The sequence below is a fragment of the Mus musculus genome, chromosome 5 (genome assembly GCF_000001635.26).
Source record: "Mus musculus strain C57BL/6J chromosome 5, GRCm38.p6 C57BL/6J".
In the NCBI taxonomy this organism is placed as follows: domain Eukaryota; kingdom Metazoa; phylum Chordata; class Mammalia; order Rodentia; family Muridae; genus Mus; species Mus musculus.
In genome coordinates, this window is record NC_000071.6 from 67,265,765 (window position 1) to 67,293,518 (window position 27,754).

At 41.0% G+C, this 27,754-nt stretch overlaps 1 protein-coding gene across 3 annotated transcripts in view; it reads left to right on the forward strand.

The window, feature by feature from the left end:
• The window catches only part of Tmem33 (transmembrane protein 33), a 30,897-nt gene extending 5,200 nt beyond the window's left edge, over positions 1-25,697 (forward strand). For 2 of the 3 annotated variants that reach the window (NM_001285452.1, NM_028975.4), the window contains 4 exons: positions 1,538-1,605; positions 2,747-2,880; positions 18,376-18,459; positions 20,332-25,697. In NM_001285452.1, coding sequence (NP_001272381.1) covers positions 1,538-1,605; positions 2,747-2,880; positions 18,376-18,459; positions 20,332-20,461 — 416 coding nt within the window. In that variant the 3' untranslated portion in view covers positions 20,462-25,697. The remainder of the gene's footprint in view (positions 1-1,537; positions 1,606-2,746; positions 2,881-18,375; positions 18,460-20,331) is intronic. The other variant, NM_030108.2, reaches the window with a different exon arrangement.
• The last annotated feature ends 2,057 nt before the right edge of the window (positions 25,698-27,754 follow it).

Here is a 27,754-nt window from a genome sequence, read left to right on the forward strand (position 1 = left end):
AAGGGTCTTGGCTCCTGGCAGAAGGCTATACTTTGGCATTGTCTGTTACTGAATTAGGCTTCAAGTCTGCCGCTGTCAGAGTTTACGCTGAATTATTGAAGCTTCAGCAGAGTTTCACACAGGCCTTACAAAGGAGAAGTTTGTAGTTTTCAAGGTTTAAAGGAGTCTGAGTCACTAAAGAGTTTTAAACTGGAGCCAGACATGGTGGTGTAAACCTGTAATCCCAGCACCTAGGAGGCTTCAACAAGGAGGAGGGAGAGTTTGGGGCCAGTTTAGGCTACAGAGGAAAACACAAGTTCGAATTTAGATTCTTCTAAATTTGGGCAGAGATGCTCAGTGGTGCTTGGAATGGGTTTTGGGTGCTAAGTAAGTTAAGGTTAAAATGAACTTGATACTCAGACTATTAGCACTTAGCAATTTCCATCCATGCCATACCTTTACCTAGACAGAAAAATAGAATGATTCGTTTCTTGTGCTGATCACAGAGAACATTTTTTTTTAAAGATTTATGCAGTGTTCTGCCTGCATGTATTCCTGCAGGCCAGAAGAGGGCACCAAATCTCATTAAAAGTGGTTATGAGCCACCATGTAGTTGCTGGGAATTCAGCTCAGGACTTCTGGAAGAGTAGCCAGTGCTCTCAACCTCTGAGCCATCTCTCCAGCTCTATTGAGAACATCTTCAGGCTAGTATTTTTACCACTCATGTTGATAATCTGCCATTTACTTGATAGGTATTCTATTATCCACCTAGCAAAAATTGGATGGGATTTGTTTCTATTTTTTCTTTTGAAAAGTTGAATAAAAATTTTGTATTTACCCACAGTATAAGGCCATACCATTGGACTTAGTGTAAAAATTCCTTGCTATTGTAATTAACTTGATAGAACCTGTGGTAGATTTTATGCAAGCTGAGGTATACAGTCTTCTTTTTTACAAATTCAGGTTTTTTTTCTTGAAAGTATAGTTTCTGAAAGTGACGGGACTTAAGCCATTAGCGTCTGTCAACAGTGCACCTTCATAGCGGCCCTGTGGAAGACTGGGATTAAGATCCAGTCGGTGCACTGGAGAGGTGGCTTCCATACCTGCAGCACATCCAGGTTCGGTTCAAATGCCTGTAATTCCAGTTCCAAAGGCTCCAATGCCCACTGGCCTCCTAGGACACCTGCATGTGTGTGGTGAACGTAAACTCATGCAGGCACACACAACTAAAAGTAAGAAATCAAAAAACCCAAAACGTCCATTGTGGTGTAAACACTGCACTCCGTCCTTTGGGGTGGCCTGCAGTTTAGTTTTATTTAGGAGGTTTTTATGGTGCTTTATTGAAAACGATTTTGACTTTCCAGACAGCTGGAAAGCTTTAGAAAAGAAGTTATTTCCTTCTAGGTGGCAAAACTTCATTTGATTGAAAGATGAAGGAAAAGCCATTCCACTAAGCTCAGTCAGGTGTTGCTTCAGCTCCTTTGCACGTAATACATAGCCATGTACATGTGTGCGCACCGTGCCTGGTGACATGAGGCTTTCCTTAATGGCTCTCCAGTGAGTATTTTTCCAGTCTTGTTATTTTCTTTGCTCCATGCTGCCACATACACTAAGAAGGTCCTGGACGTAAGTAAACTGTTGTTTTCGTTGCCTTGTAGATTGTAGATAGTTGGCATGAGTTTGAGTGTCAGGCAGTTCTCACCAAAGGTCCCTGCAGTCTCCACAAACTTTGATAATTTTTTTTAGATTTGAAGATTGTATGGTTAAAATGTCACAAAATAGCGTTTTATTCTTAAAATTGTCTTCCAGTTCCCTGAAGTTTGAAATATATATCTTCACTAAATGTGTTAAGTTTGATAAGGCGTCAGAGATCTTCTTCACTGTCACTAACTTATGCATCAGTAGAACCATGGGAAGTGTCTGTATAGCAACTTTAAGAGTTATTTTCATGAAATTAATTAACTAATTAATTAATTTATTTATTTATCTTGAGGCTGTCTCTTTATACAGAGTCCCTGGCTAGCCTGAAACTCTTATGTAGCCAGCCTCGGCTGCACTCACAGAGATCCACCTGTGTCTGCCTCCCGAGTGCTGGGTGTTACAAGTGTTCACCACCATGCCTGGCCCGAGTCTGTGGGTTTATTGTACTTTATTTCTCTAGCCACGGAAGCCCTAAGGACTCCAGAATCTGTAGTGTAGTTATCTGAGGGTCACAGAGATTTTAACTGTTGCTGGACAGTCAGAATTTTGTTACAACTTGGGAGAAATAACCACTGTTTTTTGTGGAGAGGGTGGAATTTAACTTTCTGTGGGAAATAAAGTAAGAATGCCAAAATGTGTTGGCGTGTTTGGGTTCTTTGGAGACATAGACTAAAGCAGGGAAGCACAATGAGCAAGTTCTTAAAGTTACGTGGAAATACTTGGCCTTTGGCTGCATTACCTGTCAAGGGTGCTACTGATAGCCTTTGGTGTTCATTAGTTCTTCAGTTTGATCAACCATAATCAAAAGAGTTTGCCAAAAAAGTGTGTCTGTACTGAACAGGCTTTTCTTGGCATTCCCTAAATGGTACAGTGAGACAACGGCACAGCTTTTGTGTCACACTAGGCTGTAGGAGATGTAGAGATGGGTTAATGTATAGAAAATGAGTGTGTTGTATGTAAATGTGGTGCCACTTTAGCAAGCATCCACATATTTTGGCACTAGGGTGACTAATTGAGTTGTTAGCGATGCCTTGTAACTTCTAATGCTTGTTTTCTTTTGTTTTAGGCAAAGGGTTCAAATAGTTTACCTCTGTTGAGATCATTCTTGGATAAATTAAGTACTAACCAACAAAATATTCTGAAATTCATCGCTTGTAATGAAATATTCTTGATGCCTGCTACAGTTTTTATGCTCTTTAGGTAAGCATTCAAATATGCTTGTTTTGAAAGATTGATGCTAAGTGAACATAAAGATGCCCGCACAGATATCATACTTTGTGAGTCAGCAGGTGTCAGCTTGTATCCTTAGGTAGAGCATCCCAGCTGCTCTAGAAGGGTCACTGAGACGCAGGGAAACTAGGGATTTCTGTTCTCCCTACCCCACAGTGTTTAACAGCTTTTAGAATTATTATTCTTTGACATTTTTATACATGTGTATTTTGAGTGCTCGTTATTTTTCCCACCCCACCGCCCCCATCACTCTCCTCTTTGCTCTTGCTGAAACCCTTCCCAACAAGCCCAGACTTGTTTGTTTGATTATTAAGTAAATGTATTAACAACTTAATGCATGTGTACAATATGTGTGACCCTCTTGTATTTCTCTCATCCTCCTCAAAATCTATTCTTCCCTACAAGTGCTTTTCCTGTAATTTTTTGTTACTCATTGAGTTTAAACCAGGGCCATCTGTGTGCCCACGGGTGTGAAACTATCCAGTGTAGCACGGTGGGCTCACCGGTGTGTGTACAGCTGAAGACAATGACTCCTTTCCCCAGCAGCCATGAATAGCCCGGGGACAGGGACTTTGTACATCATTTAACTCTTGCAAATTAACTTTACGTTTTGACAGTTAATTCCAAAAATACTCCATTTAAAAGAATGTTTTTGTCCTCGGGTTACCGTCACTGATGACATACCACAGGCAAAGAAAGCGACTTCTTGGGGAGGAAGGGATTCTTTGGCTTACGGTTCCCTATCACAGCTCATCGTCAGGAACCTGGAGGCAGGGTGCAGAGCCATGGCGGGGAGCTGCTTGCCGACTAACTACTCATGGCTTCCTTAGCCTGTTTTCTTAACCCAGAACCACCAGCCCAGGGATGGCACCACCCACAGTGGGCTGGGCCCTCCTCCACCAATCACTAATTAAGAAAATGCCCCACAGGCCTGCCTACAGCCAGATCTTCCAGAGACATTTTCTCAACCGAGGTTCTCTCCTCTGAGATGACTATAGTGTGTATCAAGTTGACATAAAATTAGCCAGCACAGTCTTGAAGTCTAATTTGATTCATTCTTGGCCATTATTGAGAAGGTATTTTTTTCTTAAACTAAAAGCAAACATTTTTTTTCATATTATCTCTTTTTTTTAATATTTTTTATTACATATTTTATTACATATTTTCCTCAATTACATTTCCAATGCTATCCCAAAAGTCTCCCATACCCTCCCCCCCACTTCCCTACCCACCCATTCCCATTTTTTTGGCCCTGGCGTTTTTTTGGCCCTGGCGTTCCCCTGTACTGGGGCATATACAGTTTGCGTGTCCAATGGGCCTCTCTTTCCAGTGATGGCCGACTAGGCCATCTTTTGATACATATGCAGCTAGAGTCAAGAGCTCCGGGGTACTGGTTAGTTCATAATGTTGGTCCACCTATAGGGTTGCAGATCCCTTTAGCTCCTTGGGTACTGTATTAGTCAGGGTTCTCTAGAGTCACAGAACTTATGGATAGTCTCTAGATAATAAAGGAATTTATTGATGACTTACAGTCGGCAGCCCAATTCCTTACAATTGTTCAGTCGCAGCTGTGAATGGAAGTCCAAGGATCTAGCAGTTACTCAGTCTCACACGGCAAGCAGGCGAAGGAGCAAGAGCAAGAGCTAGACTCCCTTCTTCCAATGTCCTTATATTGTCTCCAGCAAAAGGTGTAGCCCAGATTAAAGGTGTGTTCCACCACACCTTTAATCCCAGATGAAAGGCATAGCCCAGATTAAAGGTGTGTTCCTTAACTCGGAGATTCAATCTTCTGGAATCCATAGCCACTATGGCTCAAGATCTTCAAACCAAGATCCAGATAAGGATCTCCAAGCCTCCAGATAAGGGTCACTGGTGAGCCTTCCAATTCCGGATTGTAGTTCATTCCAAATATTGTCAAGTTGACAACCAGGAATAGCCACTACAATCCACCCCTTGTCAACTTGACACAAATAATATCTCATGTTCACATGAAACAATAACAAGGTTGTAAATACGCCTAACATGATATAACTATCCCTCGTACAATCGCAAACGCATTAGTAAATTTACAATGGGCATTCATATTACTTTATAATCCTCGTTTCTGCAACTGGTTACGTGGCCTTAATTGGTATTTATAACTACCTTCCTCTACTACCCATTCTGTATTTCCTTCACCTTCAGCCAGCACCTCAGCAGGTCTTGGCTCTTTTCCTGGAGGATTGACCCATACCTTCATTCCTGATGGGTCTGCGTCCTTTGTCATCCTGCTTGGATTAGGCTGTTGTAGTTTCCCATTGACTTTAATCACAGGACATGGTAGTACTAAGAGACGCCCTAAGGGATCTCCTGCACTCCAGACATAATCTTGCTTACCACCATTGTGAAGAGGTAATCCAATTTCCCCATGGTAATCTGGATCTATCACCCCTCCTAACACTGTTATTCCTTTTTTAGCCTGTTGGTTTAAGGGCATTAGAAGCCCAAAATGACCAGGGGGAAGTCTGAGCTTCCAGTTCAATGAAATGTTTGTTGTAGCTCCTGGTAGGAGCACTCCCCTCTCTGGAGCCAAAACTTCTAAGCCAGCAGAACCTAGAGTTATGGGGACAGGAAGCAAAAATTTTCCTAGAGGGTCACTAGGAGTGATAGTAAGTGGAACTATTCCGTTTTCCACCCCTTGATTCCTGGACCCATGAATCCTGGCTATGGGTGAAACTGTACCATATATCGAGCGCTGATTCAAAGCATATACTGCCTTCTGAAGAACTCTGCCCCAGCCTTCCAAGCTGTTACCACCTAATTGGCGCTGTAACTGCGTCTTCAAAAGGCCATTCCATCTTTCTATCAGCCCAGCTGCTTCAGGATGATGGGGAATGTGGTAAGACCAGTGAATTCCATGATCGTGAGCCCACTGTCGTACTTCTCTGGCTGTGAAATGAGTTCCTTGGTCAGAAGCAATACTGTGTGGAATACCATGACGATAGATGAGGCATTCTGTCAGTCCGTGAATGGTGGTTTTAGCAGAGGCATTACGTGCAGGAAAGGCAAATCCATAACCAGAATAAGTATCTACTCCAGTAAGAACAAAACGCTGTCCTTTCCATGAAGGAAGTGGTCCAATGTAGTCAACCTGCCACCAGGTTGCTGGCTGGTCACCTCGAGGAATGGTGCCATATCTGGGGCTCAGTGTTGGTTTCTGCTGTTGGCAGATCTGGCAATCAGCAGCAGCTGTAGCCAGGTCAGCCTTGGTGAGTGGAAGCCCATGTTGCTGAGCCCAAGCATAACCTCCATCTCGACCACCATGGCCACTTTGTTCATGTGCCCATTGAGCAATGACAGGGATGGCTGGGGAGAGAGGCTGATTGTCCACAGAACGGGTCATCTTATCCACTTGATTATTGAACTCCTCCTCAGCTGAAGTCACCTTTTGGTGAGCATTTACATGGGACACAAATATCTTCACATCCTTTGCCCATTTGGAGAGATCTATCCACATACTTCTTCCCCAGATGTCTTTCTCACCAATTTTCCAATTGTGATCTTTCCAAGTCCCTGACCATCCAGCCAATCCATTGGCTACAGCCCATGAGTCAGTGTATAATCGTACATCTGGCCATTTCTTCTTGCAAACAAACTGTAATACCATGTGTACTGCCCGAAGTTCTGCCCACTGTGAAGATTTCCCTTCACCTGTGTCTTTCAAGGTTGTCCCAGAAAGGGGTTGTAATGCTGCAGCTGTCCACTTCTGGGTGGTGCCTGCATAACGTGCAGAGCCATCAGTAAACCAGGCTCTAGTCTTCTCCTCTTCGGTCAGTTGATCATAGGGAACACCCCATGAGGCTATAGGTGCATGCTTGGCAGCAGATGGCATTGTAACAGGAGTAGAAACCATAGGCATTTGGGCAACTTCTTCATGTAACTTGCTTGTGCCTTCAGGACCTGCTCTGGCCCGATCACGTATATACCACTTCCATTTGATAATAGACTGCTGCTGTGCACGTCCCACTTTATGACTTGCAGGGTCTGATAGTACCCAGCTCATGATGGGTAGTTCAGGTCGCATAGTGACTTGGTGTCCTATTGTCAGACGTTCAGTTTCCACTAAGGCCCAATAGCAGGCCAAGAGCTGTTTTTCAAAGGGAGAATAGTTGTCTGCAGATGATGGTAGAGCTTTGCTCCAAAATCCCAAAGGCCTTTTCTGTGATTCACCTACAGGGGCCTGCCAGAGGCTCCAAACAGCATCTCTATCAGCCACAGACACCTCAAGTACCATCGGATCTGCTGGGTCATATGGTCCAAGTGGTAGAGCAGCCTGCACAGCAGCCTGGACCTGTTGAAGGGCCTTCTCCTGTTCCAGGCCCCACACAAAGCTAGCAGCTTTCCGAGTCACTTGGTAAATAGGCCTAAGTAACACACCCAAGTGAGGGATGTGTTGTCTCCAGAATCCAAATAGACCCACTAAACGTTGTGCTTCTTTCTTGGTTGTAGGAGGGGCCAGGTGCAATAACTTATCTTTCACCTTAGAAGGAATATCTCTGCATGCCCCACACCACTGGACTCCTAAGAATTTCACTGAGGTAGATGGTCCTTGAATTTTGGTTGGATTTATTTCCCATCCTCTGATACGCATATGTGTTACCAATGAGTCCAAAGTGGTTGCTACTTCCTGCTCACTTGATCCAATCAGCATAATGTCATCAATATAGTGCACCAATGTGATATTTTGTGGAAGATCCAAACGATCAAGATCCCTTCTAACTAAATTATGACACAGGGCAGGAGAGTTAATATATCCTTGAGGCAAAACTGTGAAGGTATACTGTTGGCCTTGCCAACTGAAAGCAAATTGCTTCTGGTGGTCCTTATGGACAGGTACTGAGAAGAAGGCATTTGCCAGATCAATAGCCGCATACCAGGTGCCAGGAGATGTGTTAATTTGCTCAAGTAACGAAACTACATCTGGTACAGCAGCTGCAATTGGAGTTACCACCTGATTTAGTTTTCGATAATCAACTGTCATTCTCCATGATCCATCTGTTTTCTGCACTGGCCAGATAGGAGAGTTAAACGGAGATGTGGTGGGAACCACCACCCCTGCATCTTTCAAGTCCTTGATAGTGGCAGTAATTTCTGCAATTCCTCCAGGAATACGATACTGTTTTTGATTCACTATTTTCTTTGGCAGAGGCAACTCTAAAGGCTTCCATTTGGCCTTTCCAACCATAATAGCCCTCACTCTACAGTTCAGGGAACCAATATGAGAATTCTGCCAATTTCTGAGTATATCTATCCCAATTATACATTCTGGAACTGGGGAAATCACCACAGGATGTGTCCGGGGACCTACTGGACCTACTGTGAGTCGGACATCAGTCAAAACTCCATTAATCACCTGCCCTCCATAAGCCCCTACTTTAACTGGAGGGCCACAATGTTTCTTGGGATCCCCTGGGATCAGTGTCAACTCAGAACCAGTATCCAGCAGACCCCGAAAAGTCTGATTATTTCCTTTTCCCCAATGTACAGTTACCCTTGTAAAAGGCCGTAGGTCCCTCTGGGGAAGAACTGGAGAAAGGGTAACAGCAAAACCTTTGAGTGTCTTATCAAGATCCTTCCTCAGCGGAACCTGGCCACCCCTTCATTCAAGGGGTTCTGGATCTGCAAACTGTCTCAAGTCTGGAAATTGATTCACTGGCCGAGATTGCTGTTTACCACGATCTAATGTAGCCTTTCTTTCATTTGGCTGTTTACCACGATCTAATGTAGCCTTTCTTTCATTTGTTTGAGAATTTTTCTGCTTATACAGATCAAACAAATATGCAGTAGGCTTCCTATGTATTTCATTCCTGGAAACACCATGATTGGTTAGCCAGTACCAAAGGTCCAACCGAGTCATGCCATTATAAATTTCACCTCTCCTGTGCTGACCATTACTGGGTATGTTATTATAAACATTCTTTTGTCTACGCTGTCCATTATAATAACTAGAATCACCTTGTCTCCGGCGATTCAATGCTGCCACCTGGCCCTTGTTACCTCGGAATCCAACTAAACCCAGTGAATTTAATTCATCTAATTGAGCAGAAGCATCTCCAATGCTAAGATCTGGCACAAGGAAAAGGGAAAGAACAAAACCCTTCAAATGTGCTGGTGCCCCTCTCACCAATTTGCGTCTTATAGAGCTAGTGAAAGGCATATCTTCTGGACCTTCCCATTGTGGACAATTATGCTTTACACAATATATCCACTCTAGCATTGCAATTTCCCTAAGTCTTAAAATCCCTTCATCAACACTAAGCCACGGAATATCAGGCATCTCCAAGTCATTTCCAGTAGGCCATCTTTTGATAAACACCTCAGCCAACCATTCAAACAAACTTTTGACACCTTTTTTAACTATGCGAGCTTCCGTATTAAACCTAGAATCTCTACTCAGAGGACCCATGTCAATAAACTCAGCCTGCTCTAGTCTTATGTTCCTTCCACCCTTATCCCACACCCTTAAAATCCATTCCCACACATATTCACCAGGTTTCTGCTTGAATGAATTAGCAAACTCATTAAGCTCCTTAGTAGTGTAGCGAATTTCCTCATGGACTACACTTTCTACCTCCCCTCTAGGAGCCTGTTTTGCTTTGAGTCTGGTTACAGGTCTAGAAGAAACTATTGGTGGGCCGTGAGCAGACTCTGCAAAATTAATTTCCTCATGTGGGGAAGGCATTATTTCAAGGGGTGGGGCTGAGGGTACTACTTCCTCAGGTGGGGCAAACCCTTGAGAATCTGAGGATTCAAAATTCTCAGCTTCAACATGGTCTTCCCACACATCCCCATCCCATGTTGTAGGATCCCATTCTTTGCCAATTAGAGCCCTTACTTTAACTGTCGACACACTCTGAGGCTGAGACTTGAATTTTCGCTGTAGTTCAGCCAACCTTACAATGAGAGTTTCTGTTTGATTTTCTGCAACTTGAGCTCTATTGCTACAAGAGAGAAGATTCTCCTCAAGGACACACTTAGCAACTTTTAGATCGTTTACTTGTGTCTGGAGCCTTTCGATTTTATCACACAACTCCTTCCTTTCATTCATCATTTTTTCCACAGATACTAAGAGCAGCCAGCCAGTAAAATCATTTTTCGATTTTTTCCCCATCTTGTAGAAAGCTTTGTGCACTGAATCACCTAATTCATTAAGAAAATCAAGGGCATTAGCTTCTTTAAGTTCGGAATATAGTTTCAACCATGGGTCTTCAAAATTCTCTGAGCTCCCAGGAGGGAGAGAATCTGGAGAGGTTTCAATAGTTGAAAGTGCTGGTGGATCAACAAGCCAATTCCAGAATTTTAAAAGATTCATCCTTGTACTTCTGTTACTCTAGAACCACTCCTGGTACCAACTTCTGTATTAGTCAGGGTTCTCTAGAGTCACAGAACTTATGGATAGTCTCTAGATAATAAAGGAATTTATTGATGACTTACAGTCGGCAGCCCAATTCCTTACAATTGTTCAGTCGCAGCTGTGAATGGAAGTCCAAGGATCTAGCAGTTACTCAGTCTCACACGGCAAGCAGGCGAAGGAGCAAGAGCAAGAGCTAGACTCCCTTCTTCCAATGTCCTTATATTGTCTCCAGCAAAAGGTGTAGCCCAGATTAAAGGTGTGTTCCACCACACCTTTAATCCCAGATGAAAGGCATAGCCCAGATTAAAGGTGTGTTCCTTAACTCGGAGATTCAATCTTCTGGAATCCATAGCCACTATGGCTCAAGATCTTCAAACCAAGATCCAGATAAGGATCTCCAAGCCTCCAGATAAGGGTCACTGGTGAGCCTTCCAATTCCGGATTGTAGTTCATTCCAAATATTGTCAAGTTGACAACCAGGAATAGCCACTACAGGTACTTTCTCTAGCTCCTCCATTGGGAGCCCTGTGATCCATCCAATAGCTGACTGAGCATCCACTTCTGTGTTTGCTAGGCCCCGGCATAGTCTCACAAGAGACAGCTACATCTGGGTCCTTTCGATAAAATCTTGCTAATACATCTGGGTCCTTTCGATAAAATCTTGCTAGTGTATGCAATGGTGTCAGCGTTTGGAAGCTGATTATGGGGTGGATCCCTGCATATGACAATCACTAGATGGTCCATCCTTTCGTCTCAGCTCCAAACTTTGTCTCTGTAACTCCTTCCATGGGTGTTTTGTTCCCAATTCTAAGGAGGGGCAAAGTGTTCACACTTCAGTCTGCATTCTTCTTGAGTTTCATGTGTTTAAAAGCAAACATTTTTAAAGTATATAGTCTTTCAGTAACAATTGCCTACAATTGTGAACATACTTTGTAATCTGGAAATGATGGGTGAATAAAGAAAGTTTTCTTTTGAGAGGTAGAATATCACAGCTGTACTGGTCTCTCTGTTGACAAGTTTGCATTTAATTTTAAGTGTATACATATCTACCTGGATGCTTTATAGATAAAGTAATAGGGGTAGCTAGCCTATTGGTTGGCTGTGCTGTGCTGTGCTGTCATCTGTGAATTCATGATGGAGCAAAGAAAGACTCCTGCACAATATTTTAAATAAGGTTACTGGTGTGTTGGACCTGAGCTTTGGCCTCACAGGCTCCAGGTTGGACACACTTCTCTGCTAACATAGTGTTTTACGATGCATTTTAGTCTTGGTTCTTTCTGTCTTCTCTGTCCCAGAGTAAGCAGTTTAATGGGTTTGCATGTGTAGGCCATTTAGAAAAGTACATGTCTGTAGGAAGTACACTTTGCCTGGTGTAGCTTTGTTTGTTTATTGTTTTTACTGTGCATTATAGTTATCATAATTATTTGTAGCTTGTTTTTCAGTCAGGATGTATTTTGTGGTCTGTTTGTGTCGATATCTAGAGTTAGCATTTGTTTCTTTAAAAGGTTGTACATTGTCACCTTTGGGTTAGTATCTTATTACCCTGGCGATGGGTGGTGGGTCACAGTTTTAGTTTCCCACATAGTGGTGCAGTAAACACCGTTCTTAGCTTGCTTAGATGTGTGTGCCAACAGTGCTTTCTTCAACACAGATATCAGGATTAATTTTTCTACCTTTAAGCTTAATGTATTTTGTATTTAATAGAACCACATCCAATGTTCCTTAAAATATCAGTGTGCCTGTTCAGGCCTGTAATCCCAGCATTGGGCAGGCTAAGGCAGGAGGTTCAAGTTCAAGGCCAGCTTAGGCTGCACAGTAAGATTCTTGTCTAGGAAAAGAAATCTGTTTACTTGTTTTTCATAATTTTGCTCATTTGTACAAGTTATTGTTACCAAGTATAAAACTTTATACTTTTTAAGTGTTTGTTCACTGACCAATGAGGGAGCCAGCCTTCCTCCCTCCCTCCCTCCGTCCGTCCCTTCCTTCCTTCCTTCCTTCCTTCCTTCCTTCCTCCCTTCCTCCCTTCCTCCCTTCCTCCCTTCCTTCCTTCCTTCCTTGCACTGAGGTTTAAGCCCAGGGCCTGCACTGCTTACTGAGCACTGTCTATGCCACTGAGCTGCAATAGCTTCAGTCCATTTTCCTTTTTTTTTTTTTTTCTTTCTTATTTTAAAACAAGGTCTCACTAAATTGCCTCTGCTGGTCTTGAACTTGCAACCTGTATCATCCCTCTTAAGTAGCTACCTGCAAGCCTGTACCAACAGACTGACTTTCTTTAAATTCATCTCTTTCATTTTTCTAAGTTACTTTTTTTCTCGTGAATTCTAAGGCTGCTATACACTGTTCAAGTTGTGGGACTCTGAATAGTATAAAGCTCTAGAATAAAAGTTTTCATATTTATTTGTTTGAGACAGGCTCTTTATGTAGTCCAGGCTATCCTGGAGCCTACTGTGTAGACTGGGTTGGCCTGAACTCACAGAGATCATTGTATCTCTACTTCCCCAAGTACTGGGATTCAAGGTTTGTGCCACTATACTTGGCTATAAAAATTTTAATAGGTGGTGTCTGACCTAGACTTTAGTTGATAAGACTTAACTTGTTCTGAGCCTTGAATTGCCTCATGTAGAAGGAGATACTCCCTAGCATGTGTAAGGCTTTGTGTTGAATTTCTGCCACTGTATTCATTGTAGCTACATTTATACATTACTGAGCTCCAAAGCTTACACACTAACAGAAGATCTTAGTTTAGAACTATAGTAAGTTTTAACCTCACTGATACTTAACTCAGTTGAGCTCATTAAGGCATTTATTTAACACTATGGACAAAATTGTCAACATCTTAATTTTCAAGAGTTTACCAGAAATACTTTTTTTTTTTTTTTTGGTTTTACGAGACAGGGTTTTTTTTTTTTTTTTTTTTTGTTTTTTCTTTTTTGTTTTTTCGAGACAGGGTTTCTCTGTGTAGTCCTGGCTGTCCTGGGACTCGCTCTGTAGACCAGGCTGGCCTTGAACTCAGAAATCCGCCTGCCTCTGCCTCCCAAGTGCTGGGATTAAAGGTGTGCGCCACCACGCCCGGCTAAGAAAACTTGTTTTTGTTTTTGTTTTTTTTTTTTAGTTTTTTGAGACAGGGTTTCTCTGTATAGCCCTGGCTATCCTGGAACTCACTTTGTAGACCAGGCTGGCCTCGAACTCAGAAATCAGCCTGCCTCTGCCTTCCGAGTGCTGGGATTAAAGGCATGCGCCAGCACACCCGGCCTCAGAAATACTTTTAAAGATAATTTTTTCACTAGAATTTCTTTCTTTAATTAACTAGTGTATGTGTGTGTGTGTGTGTGTGTGTGTGTATGTATGTATGTGTGTATGTGGTGATACACATGTGTATGTTTTATGTGTGTCTATAGATGCCAGAGGTTGACATTGAGTGTCTTCCATTATCATGCTCCTGAGTCACTGAACTGGGAGCTCACCATCTTGCCTCAGACTGGCTGATTAGCGAGCCCCAGGGCTTGTGAACTCAGTTCGTCAAGCCTGTGCAACGAGCACTTTAGCCTCTGAGTCATCGCTCTGGTCGGCTCCCGTTGCGGCTCTCAGCTTGTCCGTATGTCCGTATGCCTCTTCCCTCCTAGCTTCTGGTGATTAGTTTTCTACCCTCTTCTTTGAAATCAGCTTTCAGCTACTGCATTTGAGTGAGTGTTCAATCTTTCTGTCCTCTATGTTATGTGTATGAATGTTTACTCTGCATGCATGTGTACCGTGTGCATGCCTGGTGTCCAGAGAAACCTGAAGAAGCCCAGTATCTCATCCTCTTAGGACTGATTATCATTGAACCATGTATGTATAGGTAGGTATATGTAGCATGCCCATTCATCTGCTGATAGATCCTGCATTTGAGTCTGTGTATGGGCTGTGGTGAGTAGTGATGCAGTAAGCGTAGCCTGCACAGATCACTTGGTGAAGATGCTCTCATCTCCTCTGGGTACACGCCCAGAAGTGGGATGGTTGGATCCTGAGGTCCTTACATTATCTGTCCATCCCTTTTCCGTGATGTTGGTACTAGTGCACATTGCCACCACATGGATACATTAGTTTTTCTCTGCATCCTCACCACTGCTGGCTATGTTTTTCTTTTTCTTTTTTTTTTTTTTTTTCCTAATTGCTCTTCTGATGGACGAATTTGTAAACTGCTTTGGGTAACATGATGTTTTAACAATACTATTTTTTTCAATGTATAAACATGGGAGACTTTTCTGGTTTTGTGTGTATTTAATGTTGTTCATCAGTATTTTATAATTTTAATTATTTATGAAGTTTATTTGTCTTTGGGGATCAGGTTCACAGCTTTGACACGACTCTACCACTGAGGCGCCGTTCATGTGAAATAGGATTTATATATTGAATACTTAGTACCCAAACCATAAAATTAAAGTAGCCATGCTATCACTTGTCTTTATATGCCACCTTGGTGGCAGACATACACACTGTCTGATTAGTAGAGGCCGTATTACTCAGAACTCTGTATTTAAAGATAAACTGCAGTCTTAGTTTATCTTGTCTCTGCATGCACATATCTGCAAAGACACATGCTCATTGTAAGTTTGTGTACTGCTTTCCTTCCTTTTCCTTCATTCTTTTTAGTTCCTCTCTTCCCTTTCCCTTTCTGCTTTCCTACATTTCCCCCAGGTTTGGGGTTATGAAAAGCAAGGCCTTGTTTTGTAGCCCAGGTTGTTCTTGAAGCCATCCTCCCACTTGTATTTCTTGAGTACCAGGATGCTGGGGCTTCATGCACCCTGTTGTGTTTTTTGTTGGTTTTGAGAGGTTTAATCCTCAAAAAAACCCAACTCTCCAAAACGTGTGCGTATAGAATGTTTTGCATGGTAAGCAGGTGCAACCAAGCTACACTCTTAGCTATAGCATTATTGTTTTCCTTCCTTCCTTCCTTCCTTCCTTCCTTCCTTCCTTCCTTCCTTCCTTCCTTCCTTCTGTCCTTTCGTTCTTTCTTTTCTTTTCTTTTTTTTTTTTAGATTTATTATTTTATTTTTATGAGTACACTGTAGCTGTCTCCAGACACACCAGAAGAGGGCATTGGATCTCATTGCAGATGGTTGTGAGCCACCATGTGGTTGCTGGGAATTGAACTCATGACCTCGGGAAGAGCAGTCAGTGCTCTTGACCTCTGAGCCTTCTCTCCCGCCCTAGCTTTATTCTTTTAATATTTAGAATCAGTCTAAATATTCCTAAAATGAGGGAGGCTTGATACATAATAGTAGGACATAAGACTTTGGAGTGCTTGAAGCTGTAGAAGGAGTAAGATAATTGCATGCTATCTCACACATGTTACATGTTAATATAAGTTAACGTTGGTTAACAACCTACAGTGTGTTCTGATAGATTTTGGGGTATGCGCAAGGATCAGTGCATGTTTCTTTACCTCACATTCCTCTTCGTGTCAAGCCGTCAGGAGCTGGTAACTAGTGACTAGCATATGAGGAGTGTTGGGTAGTGTTAGTCAGTGTACACATGTGTATGTAAATTCCGCAAGGATAGATTGTGGAGAGTGTTGCAAAGTTTATAAAGGGCTAAGTTGGATAATGGCAAAATTGGTATGCAATGAATGTTTTCTATATTTTCTGTTAGAATTTTCAGTTTAGAAAGTTGGAAATTACTTCAGATTATTTGTTGGGCAAAAGATACATAACATTAAGTAATAAGCTTATAGTCATGTCATTCATTTGTATTAAGTTATTGTATAAATTTTGACTCCCTGCCCTCGTGGATCATTGGCCAGTATCAGTCTGTGGGCAAAGGGAGCAGAGATGGTTGAAGGGTGTCGGAAGCCCCGTGAGTATGAGTACACTAGGACCAGATGCAGGGAGGCAGAGCAACTTGACTTGGGGTGATTCAAGGCTTATAGAATTTTGGGGTAGGAATATCCAGGCGAAGGTCACCGAGGCTTAGGTTACCAAAATGCCTCATTAGCATGGGGAAGGAAGCATTTCAGGAATCTCAGGTCTTGGCTGAACGGGTTCTTATCGGGAGACAGGAAGTTGAACCTGTAATGTAACTAAGGCTATGTGACATTTTACAGGTGTGTGTGGGGTGGGGGGAGTTGAACTCCAGACAAGGTCAGAGAAGGGGAAGCCGTGCCAGTAAAGGATCTTCCACTGTGTGCCTGCTGAGCTGTCCAGACAATGACAGCTCTCTACCTTAATTAGTAGAGTTTTCCCACACAAATTAGAAGAAAAGGTTAAAAATATCCATTTAAGAGCTTATGTGATCGTATATACCTTTACATTTTACTCTTTTTTAAAAAAAATCTTTTTTGTTGTTTGGGTTTTTTTTCTGAGGGATCTCACTATATGGCTGTGGCTGTCCTGGGACTTATCATGTAGACCAGGCTGGCCTAGAACTCCAGAGATTCACCTGCCTCTGCCTCCCAAGTGCTGGGGTTAAAGGTGTGCGCCACTTCACCTAGCTTTAAAAGTTTCTTTTTATTACATTTATTTTTGTCTGTGTAAGTGTGTTGCTCATGTGTAGGGGCCATAGGTTAACTTTCAGAAGTCAGTACTCTCTTCTGTCATGTGGATCCCAGGATTCTGTCTTGGCGGCAGCACCTTACCTACTGAGCCATCACGTTTTGCTTTTCTAAAAAGTTGGCCTCTGAGCTTTTCTTTCTTTTTCCCCTTTTTGGTTTTTTAGGACAGAGTGCAGTGTAGGCAAGCTGGCCTCAAACTCACCAAATAGCTAAAACTGACCGTCTAGCCGCCATCTTTTAAGTCCTGGGATTATAGGTGTGCCACCATGTCTGGCTGTCCATTATGTATCTTTCATGGCCGAGATTTTTAAATTACTAAATACAGTATAATTTACTAACCCTACTGCTTTACTGTCCACCTGAACTTGCAGTTATAGTTCATCCTCCTCGCTAGCTAGAGCCTTGTGCCTGCCTGCTACGGACTCCACCTAGCACTGAGCCACATCCACTGCTCATTCCTGTTTGTTTTTTAGTTATTTGAATGTCATAATACAGGTAGTTTTTAAAAGAAAGAAGGTTTGGAGTTTCACAGAAAATATACATACATGCCTCTTGAAGTATTAGATTTATTTTTTTTAATCAAGAATACTAATTTAAATCAAGAATACTAATTATTATAGACTATGTCAGTATATTAATTAGTTGGTATAGTTTTGTGTTTTTATTTGCTCATATAAAATAAACCTTCCTTCGTGTGGAAGTTTTTTTTAAGATTTAGAACTTGGGTCGGACAGTGATAGTGCACGCCTTTAATCCCAGCTCTCGGGAGGCAGAGGCAGGCAGATCTCTGTCAGTTCCGTGCCAGCCTGGTCTACAGAGAAACCAGGATTTTCTTTGAGGGGGAGCGGGGGTGGGCTGTTATAAAATTTAATTTTGGGTGGCATGTGGTATGATATACGCATGTGGTCTCAGCTCTCTAAATGCTGCAGTGGGAGGCCAGACTGTGTGACATATTGAGACCCTGTCTTGAAAATCAAAACATTGAGCCTACAAGGTGATTGGCACTCGCTTGCCAATCTAACAGTCAAGAGTTTGATCCTTTGATTTGACCCCTGGAACCCATGGAAACAATAGGAGAAATCTGACTTTACAAAAGTTACCCTCTGACCTTCACACACAGATGCCTGAATCATCACACAGTCAATAAAGCTCTCTCCCTCCCTCTCCCTACCCCCTTTACACACACGAATACAAACACACATGTACACACAAATCATGAATAATTTTTAAAGTACCCATAAAACCCTTGATTTTATCAATTGTCTCTGTTAATTATAGAAATAATATCTAGTGTTTTCTGAGTTTTAGTATATAAAATTTTAATATATGGATATATCCATAAAAACTTAACTAATAAATAGCATTTTGTTCTTTTCTAGTCATCTATATTCTATTTCCTTTGTAAGAGTGATTTGTGCTTAGGTAGGTCATTGTACTGACCATTTGATGCAGACACATACTCTGCTTTTAAATTGCCTGTAATTTTTAATGTATATATGAATTAGTCATGTGTGCTCATCTCTCTTGTATTTTTTTATTTCAGTGGCCAAGGAAGTTTGCTCCAGCCTTTTATATATTATAGATTTCTTACTCTTCGATATTCCTCTAGAAGAAATCCATATTGTCGGTAAGCTGGTGACTAGCTTAAATCTCTTCTGTGTAGTATAGTGTCCAGATGTAGGATTTATAACTCTTGGGAATTTCTTTTTTTTTTTAAGATTTATTTATTTATTATATGTAAGTACACTGTAGCTGTCTTCAGACACTCCAGAAGAGGGCGCCAGATCTCGTTACGGATGGTTGTGAGCCACCATGTGGTTGCTGGGATTTGAACTCCAGACCTTCGGAAGAGCAGTCGGGTGCTCTTACCCACTGAGCCATCTCACCAGCCCTCTTGGGAATTTCTTAACTAATAGTTTAGAATTTAGAAGGAAGAAGTGTCTTTGCAATTTAGGTTTAGGCTTTTAAAGAAGTTGGGGGTGAGTGAAAAGGTAGTTTCTCAGCAGCTGACCTTTGACGCACAGGTTTCCATCCTGATCAGTGTACTCTTACCCCGGCAAACAGCTTAGCAGCATAGGGCTCCAGAGGACGCCATGGTACTGCAGCTGTCTGCTGTAACACAGCAGCACAGTAGAGATGCGCCACATAATGCTAGCCTTAGAAAAGATGCCATCTGAATGAAGTAGGCTGCTGCTGAGTGTTTGCCACTTTTGCAGCAGTCTTAAGTAAAAATACTGGAGGTTAAAACATTCGCGGATGGAGTCGCTATGTTTCTTTTTTATTGTTTAAGGCGCTGCTAGTGCTTTGGGAATATGAGACCTAAGCCCCATTCTTAAGGACTTAGTTGAAACAAATATGATTTGTAAAAATTCACAAGTCAATATACAGTAGTCTCCTTAAGCACACTGTAGCTTCCTATACTTTTGTTACATGAGCTCTAAAAAGCTCATAGCCATGCAAGGTGATGCACATCTGTAACCCGAAGGTGATGCAATCTGGAATCTCTGTCATTCTCTGCACTCACGAGGATCCCAAGCTCAGGCCCAACGAGTAACTAAAAGTATCCTTGAGGATACACCAAACTGGCTTCTAGTCCATTTTGTGTATGATGTGTATGTACATATGCATGTACAGTATGGAATGAAGGGTACTTCGTGGGTAGGAGAGGTCAGGCAAGGAAGGCCACTTAGCCTGGGGACAAACAAAGCCACACAAACAAACACACACAAAAAAAGCACTGTCCGAGCTGCAGCAGGACACAGCAAGATCACACCAGGTCGTGTGAGCTCTTGGGTAGGTTTTCATAGGAAAAGCTAGTTTGATCAGGATCCATGCTAGTAGCAGCATTGAATGTGTTCCATGTAGTCTCCATTATCTTCACTACAGCACTGAAATTCCTAGTGTCCAGAAAAGGTGTGAGAGAGCATTCACTTAAAGAAATTGTAGATTGCCCATGTCATGTAATCTTTCAGTCATTTTTAGAATAATTTGAATTTGTCTGAAAATTTGAAAACTGACTAACAGAAAAAAAGTAAATAATCCATTTTAGATATAACTGCATATTACACTTGTATGTATGGCTTTGGATGTTGTCTGTGATGAGAAGGAGTGCTCAAGCTGCCCTGGCTGGCTCTCCACCTCCTGCACTAGCAGCTGAGGGCTGGGCCTGCCAGGTGAGCGTGGGTTCTTCTTTGTATATTCCCCGCAGTGTACTCCAGATTCATCTTTTACTAAATGGTTTGGGCTTTGTTTGTTTTGAGACAGGGTGTCACTGTGTAGCTTTGGCTGTCCTGAAACTTACTATGTACACCAGGCTGGCCTCAAACTCAGAGATCTGCTTGCCTCTGCCCCTCAAGTGCTAGGATTCAATGTGTGTGCCACTTCACCCAGCTACTTCTTTAAATTCTTTTTGGTCAGCTTTTTCTTCTGCATTTCTTAGCATTGTTTGTATCTGTTGTCTTTTTCTTGTGTTTCTGAATAAAACTATTTTATCTTATAGGAACTTGTTTAATGAACTGAGGATTGTGGTTGAACACATTATTATGAAGCCCTCCTGCCCACTGTTTGTGAGAAGACTATGTCTCCAGAGCATCGCCTTTATCAGCAGACTGGCACCAACAGTTGCGTAGTTTAACATCTAGTTAAGCTGTGTTTAGAAGATTAACATTATTAGCTGGTAATTCTGATAGGGGTCCCAAATTACAGGTCTAACACTGACCTCAGTCCAATTTACATGATTTACATAAATGCATCTCAGTGCAAAAATAATAATTTTCCTGGCATGTTAAATCAAGCCTTTAACACTTTCTGAGAAAATTTTACTGTACATTACTGTTTGTGGTTATGTAAGTTTGTATTTAGTGATAAATGTTACTAAATTGTTTTAGATGCTGCTGTGCCTACATCATGAAATACATTTATTTCTTTTAAAAAGAATTCTGAAATTTGTTTTACCCTAACTATTAACCCACGTTATGTCTGTTGTGAGTTATGGTACTAGATGAGTTGAGTATGTTTGGAGACAGTGGTTTTCCATTCTGTAAGTTGGGTTGAGATTTTAGCAGAAGCACACCTCCTGCAGTTTCAGTTCACACGCTACTATGCTGCTTTCTAGGGCAGGTGTGTTTAGCCTGCACCATAACAGAGAAGTCTGTCTGCGTCTTATGACCTGTGAAGCTGTTGTTCCCATAGTGCATCTGTGGCTATGAATGATGTTTGAAAAATGGATTGCCTGTACACCTATTTTGAATTAGATCTTTGGGGCCATGTAATCATTTACTGTAGAAGACAGTAGTGACACAGAGACCTACTGACTAACTTTTATAAATGTCAACCAGTAGATTATCAGTGTTCCTATAGTTTGTAGGATTACATAGTTCCAGAATCTTGACTTTAGTTTTCTTGGTTTCTTAGGCTTGAAATTTCCTAGCCATGTGCAGCAGCAGTTCAGATGCCTTTGAAAGGATATGATTGAAGACAGCATGTGATACACTTGTATGTTCTGAAATAATGAAGAATATTCTGTAGATGCATGTTTACCCAGCAAATGTGGTTCAGAGGGTTTAATGGAAAGGGCTATGGGTAAGGCAACTCATGGGGAATGGGCCTGGGGAGTAGTTGAGGGCAGCGATGGGTGTTTCAGCCTGGTAACGCATAGATGAGTTGGGGGGATTGGATGTATAATGCATCTGTGATTGAGGCTGTGTAATATGTTCAATTCTTTTCACTCAATTCTATTCCTTTATAAAAGGCATTCTGATCCTTACTACTCACTGTTGCATGATTGGAAGTACTTAAAACACTGCACAAGTTTAATATAGAGTAATGGAATGTGGCTTTTTTTTTTAATACCCAGTTCTATCTGCATGTAATTTGGATTTTTCAAATACATTCATTAGTAACTTAAAACATCAGTTTTCTTTTTGTTTAAGTTACTAATCTATAGAAAGGTGATAGTCTTGGGGTAGATTTCCAGAAAATACTACTTGATAGCTTAGCTTTAACCAGCTACTTTTATATTTTTGTAATATTTATCCACCAAGTTGGAGAAGCAACCTCATAATATCCAGTTGATTTTTTTATGTGTGTGCCTAGCCTCCTTATCACTATGTTTTAAGAATACAACTTTGTAGAGCAATAAAGTGACTATCTTGTTATGTAAACATACTGATTTCTAATGATGTTTTAAAACATTGTCTTGAATGACATCAAGTTCTGGCAGCTAAAGGCATATTTATTTTGAAATGTGTTTTCTCCTACATTTTCCCCCCTAATCTTGGAACATTTTAGATTTATAAGAACTTCAAAAATAGTGCTGAGAGTGCCTATGCACCTCTTACTTGTCTATTTTTATATTAGCGTCTTCTTTTAATTGGTAGGACATTTATGCAAAGTAAAATACTAACTTTGGATCAGCTAAAGTACAAGATGTGTTTGTATTTCACCAACTCTTTCATTTGTGTCGTGTGTGCGCTGTGTTGGTACCTGGATTGCCTTTTATGTTTCAAGGCCTATAAGTGAGTTTGTTCTTTATGGTATTGGTACAGAAACTTTCCTTAGAAGAGCTAATTCATGCTGACTTTAACATGAATTTTTTTCTTAAAATTGTAATTTCAAATGCTTAGTGATATAATTAAGACTCTTTAATGGCATTGCAGAATTTCATTATTTCTGATAACTTGTGCATGAGTGAAAATGTATATTTGTTCCTTAAGGGAAGGTGTAATATAATTCTCAAGCCCATGAGAAGGCAAATTTTATAATTTGAACATTAATAGATGTTAGTTTGCATGAAGTTGCAGTTAGAAATATTATACTCTGTGTGAATATGTACAATCAACTGATCTCAAATCTGAAATTAGTGTTTCCATGTACACATGTCAAAAGTGAGGACATGACTAGTGCATAGAGTGGACGAGCAGGGGAACTTTAATACTGCGTAACCAAGCAGTTTAAAGGAAGTTGATTGATCAAGCAGAATATCTAGTGCTTTGGAAACTGGAATGGTGCTGGCGTGTTTTAAACCTTGTTGGACAAGTGGAAGCTTCAGACAAAGTCTGTTGTTTTCTAACAAGCATTCAATTTCTACTGCATACTTCATCTCTCACCGAGTTGGCTGTAATTTAATAGTAATCCATAGAGCAATTTCTTAAGTATAATTTGTATTTAAATTTCCTTGAAATAAAATTTCACTAAGGGAGATGCTTTTGAAAGAAAAACAAGAGAGAAAGCTAATTTTAAAGATTAAGTTGAGATCTTTGTATATATCCCTGACAGAGAATGTCAAGGCAAGCTAGTAACAAACCTGAAGTTCTGGGAAGTGAATGATGCTGTTAAATAAGAATCGCATCGTTCTCAGTCGGTATAGAGATGTAGACAGAAGTTTGAATTAGGTTTGTAAGTTTAGCGAATATCCTGGATAGGATCACGAATGCATATATAATAAGACAAAGCAGAAGCCAGGTATCTAAGCATTTCAGATGGGGAAGTGAGCACCTGTGATTGTAGTTTAAAAAACAAAACAAAAACACTCAGGTAGTGTATTGGAATTTGTATTGACTAACTCACCCAGGGAGAAATTAGCTGTGGACAGTTAGGTTTAGATCGGTAAGTGTCACTGTTTCCTTGGGTAGTCCCCATTTTCACAAGTTGGGTTAGAAGATTATGCTGTGCTACTTAAAGTGCTTAGTAGACTATAACCCTAAGTATCTTGGTTCTATGACCCCTTTAATTCAATAGTGGACAGTTATTTGCTAAGTATTTACTATGTGTGCTGTGAGATGGGGATGGGGATTGAAGCCAGGGCCCCTTGTTCTACTACTGAGCTATATTCCCAGCTTATGAGTACCATTTTATAACAGTAAAACATTCAAAAGAAGTGCGTTGTCAATACAAGCCAGGAAAACAGGGCCCAGTCTGGAGTGGCGTGTGTGTTAGTGTCTCTTCTTTTCATTTTCAGCCAGTCATCCAAGTACATAAATTGTTGAGGTTATTCTTTTCCCTTTTACAAATGTTCAAAGAAATGATAACTTTTCTAATATAGAGAGATGGAATTTTAATTTTTTCATGATTATTTTGTAGGTACACTAGATAGAATCCGTTAAATTACAATTGAGATTTATTTTTTCCCCTGTAATTTGAAAGCACTTGAGTGTTTGGAAACTACTATATCAGTAATGCTACCTAGGTTTGAAGATCGAGTGTAGTTCATAAAGACAACAAATTTTCGCTCCACCATTGGAATTCCCTGGATCAGGGAAGTTCAACACTGGCAATGTGTTGGTGTAGCTCAACAGGCACTACATAGCTTTGGAAGCCCGGAGTTGTTTCTCAGCAGCTCCTTAATGCACATGGTCTTTCATAGTTTGACTGCAAAGCCATTCTTGGAGCTGGTGTCTATCAAAGATATCAAAGGAGCTGCTGGGAATTTGAAAGGTTTCCTGTAATTAGTTAATCAGTGTGAATTTTGTGATTTTTGAGATGGCACTTAGGTGGCCCATTCAGAATGGATGGAATCTCGGGTAAAGGCTTCTCTCTGTGGCCTTCTCTTTGTGATGCGCATGCCATGTACCCAGCCCACACTGAGTGTGAGTCAGTAGTGACAGACAGCATGCAGTAAGTATTCTCTGTATCTCAAGTGGCTCTTTCTTAGAAAACCATAGGAAAAAGATTATTGATAGCTGTGTTTGCTAGAGTCTTTTAACGACGCTATTGGCTATTGTAGGAGAAAGAAGGGCACAAGAGTCATACCCTACCTTTTCCTTCCTTCCCTCCTTCCTTCCTTCCATCCATCCATCCATCCATCCATCCCCCTGAGACGGGGTTTCTCTTTGTAGACCTTTGAACCCAGGGATCCTCCTGTCTCTGCCTCCCATCTTTCCTAGTTTTTTAAAGGTACATTAAAAAAAATAGGCTCAGCATTTTTTAAACTAACGTTGTTCATAACATTTAATTCCAAACGTTTACTATTTTTTGTTACTTTAAGGACAATTCCTTTTGGCACTAGTTTTTGTCTACAAGTATCTGTAAGTTGAGACCAAAAGAGCAAACTCTTAGCCAGGCAACACTTACATTGTGTATATATTGGAACAAATATACAAGGCTTGCAGAGATTAGCAATACTCATAGGAACTGTTTGATTTATAACTGCATCGCTTCTGGTGCTTGATACAATGGGATCTATTGAGCTAAAAAAAATTGTATATACAGTACGTCAGCACTTCTTACGTCTCTTGAATCCATTTTTAATATATTGTATAGGTTGGGGAGTTATATATACTCTTCAAGCCATTATTATCCTGGCTATAAATTTATAAAATAAATTGAAAAATTTATCACTCTCCTGTATTCAAGACCAAAGCACATAATGCTAATGTAGGGCTCAGAGGGGAAAATCTAGTTCTCCTGCATATTTGAGAAAACGTGGAGTCCTTTCAAGAAAATGTAATAAACATAATAATCGTAGCCTGCTGACACTAAGGAAAAAGGCCTCATTCGCTCTTTCTTTTATGCAGCAATTTACTGGTCCCTGCTGATCTTCAAATTGGATCACTGTAGTAAATTATCCACGCTGGTACTGGTGGAAGTAAGCCCTAGGATCCATATTTGTTTTGTGTTCTGCTTAAATCAGCAAGAATGATAAATTCGATGGTGTGAAATTGGAAGTATCAAGGGCTTTCTTTGGTGACTGCACAAAGTCATGTCTCCACCTGGAATTTATTATGACCTTTTTTCACTGTATGTACTTCATATGTCTAATATTTATTTCAAAACAAATTAAATTGTTCTTCCTTCATCTATAATGTTTTATCTAACATTTTATTGATGTAAAGTCAAATTGTGTAATAAAAGTCTTCCTGGATTTAAGCAGGTTTAGAAATGCTATGTTGTACAAGAACATTTACAGTCAGAACTCAGCTTTCTTTTGTTCCTAATTGTCTGTTGTTAGAAGAAGGTGAGTCTGAATGCTTCTGTGGTCCCCACCCCAATATAGATAATAGAGATACTGTGATGTTGAAGAATGCTGTTAAATAGGAAAACTGCATGATACGCTGGGACTTGGTGAGAGATGACACTGGATAGCGCAGTTGCTTGCTTCTATATATTTTCCATCCATGAAATGGAAAGTCTGGTGGATGTAGTATTTATACTTCATTGACTCATAATATACAGTATATCCAAAGTCATTAGTCAGTATCAGATAACAATACATTTTCCTTCTAGGTAACTTCAAGTGGTAGATATTTTCTGGGTTGATTGAACAGCCTAAACTTATTCTATCAGCCAGTTATATAAGTCCTTTTCCACTTCAATAATGCAACCTAAAAGACATTATAAAGATCACTTTTGGAGCTGGAGAGATGGCTCGGCAGCTAAGAGCACTGGTTGCTCTTCTAGAAGTTCTGAGTTTAGTTCCCAGCAACCCACCTGGTAGCTCATAATGGGATCTGACGCCCTCTTCTGATGGGCAGGTGTACATGCAGATAGAACAGCCACATAATAATAAGATCAGTTTTATATAAAGGCAACTCTGTAGGTGAAAAATAGTGGATTCTTTATTCACATACAGGGGATTTAGCTCATTAGTGCAATCTCAAGAACTCTTGAGTTGATCCTCAGCTTTAAAGGGGGCAGGGGAAGCACAGCAAGGGGCAACAGGTGCAGAAAAGTCCAAAGGCAGCTATAGTTAGCTACATAAGTAGGAAAAAATGTTTGGTAACCCAGAATATAAGTGTTTGGGGGCTCTGGGGATAACTAAGCAATAACACACTTCCTTCTTAGTGTGCACAAGTGAGACCCTGGATTTGTTCTCCAACATTACATCAAAGTTAAGAAAAAATTGATTTTCTAAAGTTTTTAAAAATGTATTCTTTTATGTGTGTGGGTGTTTTGTTTGTGCATATATGTGTACCTCATCTGTGCCTGGTGCGTGTGGAGGTCAGAAGGTGTCAAATCTCCTGAACTGGAGTTACAGATGGTTGTAAGGTGCCACGTGGGCACTGGGAACTGAGCATAGGTCCTCTGGAAGAAGAGTGGGTAGGTACTCTTACCCACTGAGCTAATTCTCCAGCCCCTTCCTAAAGGTTTTATGGAAGATTATTTCAGAAACATACACATAGTCGGCTCATTATATAGCTTTGTGTGTCTGTTTTAAAACAGAGCTGAACTCTTTAGAGTTTCTCATACCGTAATTCTGAGGTTGGTTCGTTTGTTTGTTTGTTTGTTTGTTTGTTTGTTTTCAGCAGGCTGTCTTTACATAGCCCTGTCTGTCCTGGAATTTACTATGTAGACCAGACTGGCTGGTGAAACTCATAAGAGATCTGCCTGCCTTTGCCTCCCAAATGCTGGGATTAAAGATATGTGCAGCTGCACCCAGCTCCGTAATTCTGAACTTTGGGAAGGCAAGAGCTGTTCATTCCTTGGTTGAATGGTGACAGCTGAGAGCATAGAGGGAGGGGGATGTGTAACTGAGAATCCTATGAAAGGTTTATCTTCAGACTGCGGAGATGAATCAGTGGATATGAGTGCCTGCCCTGCAAGCATGGGGACCTTAATTCAGATCTGAAGAGTCCATGTAAAATGCTGGGCATGGTTACACACCTGCAGGTAACCCTGGCACTGCGAGAGGTGGAGATGAGGAAACACCTCCAGCCACCAGCTTGCTCCAAGCTTACTGAGGAAATAGGTGGGAATAAACTGAGCAGCACATCTGCATCCAGCCTCCATGCATGTACACACCACTCCTACCACACATGTATCTTAGGGCAAGCTTTAAACATGCATGTGAGTTGACAAAGTCTTCTTGCACCGAGCACAGAACTCTCTATCAGGGCCTGTTATCCCAATTACTTTTCTCTTTCTGGATTTAAATTTCACATTATATTCTGAGTAAAAATGGCCATTATGTCTCTAAAAGAATATCT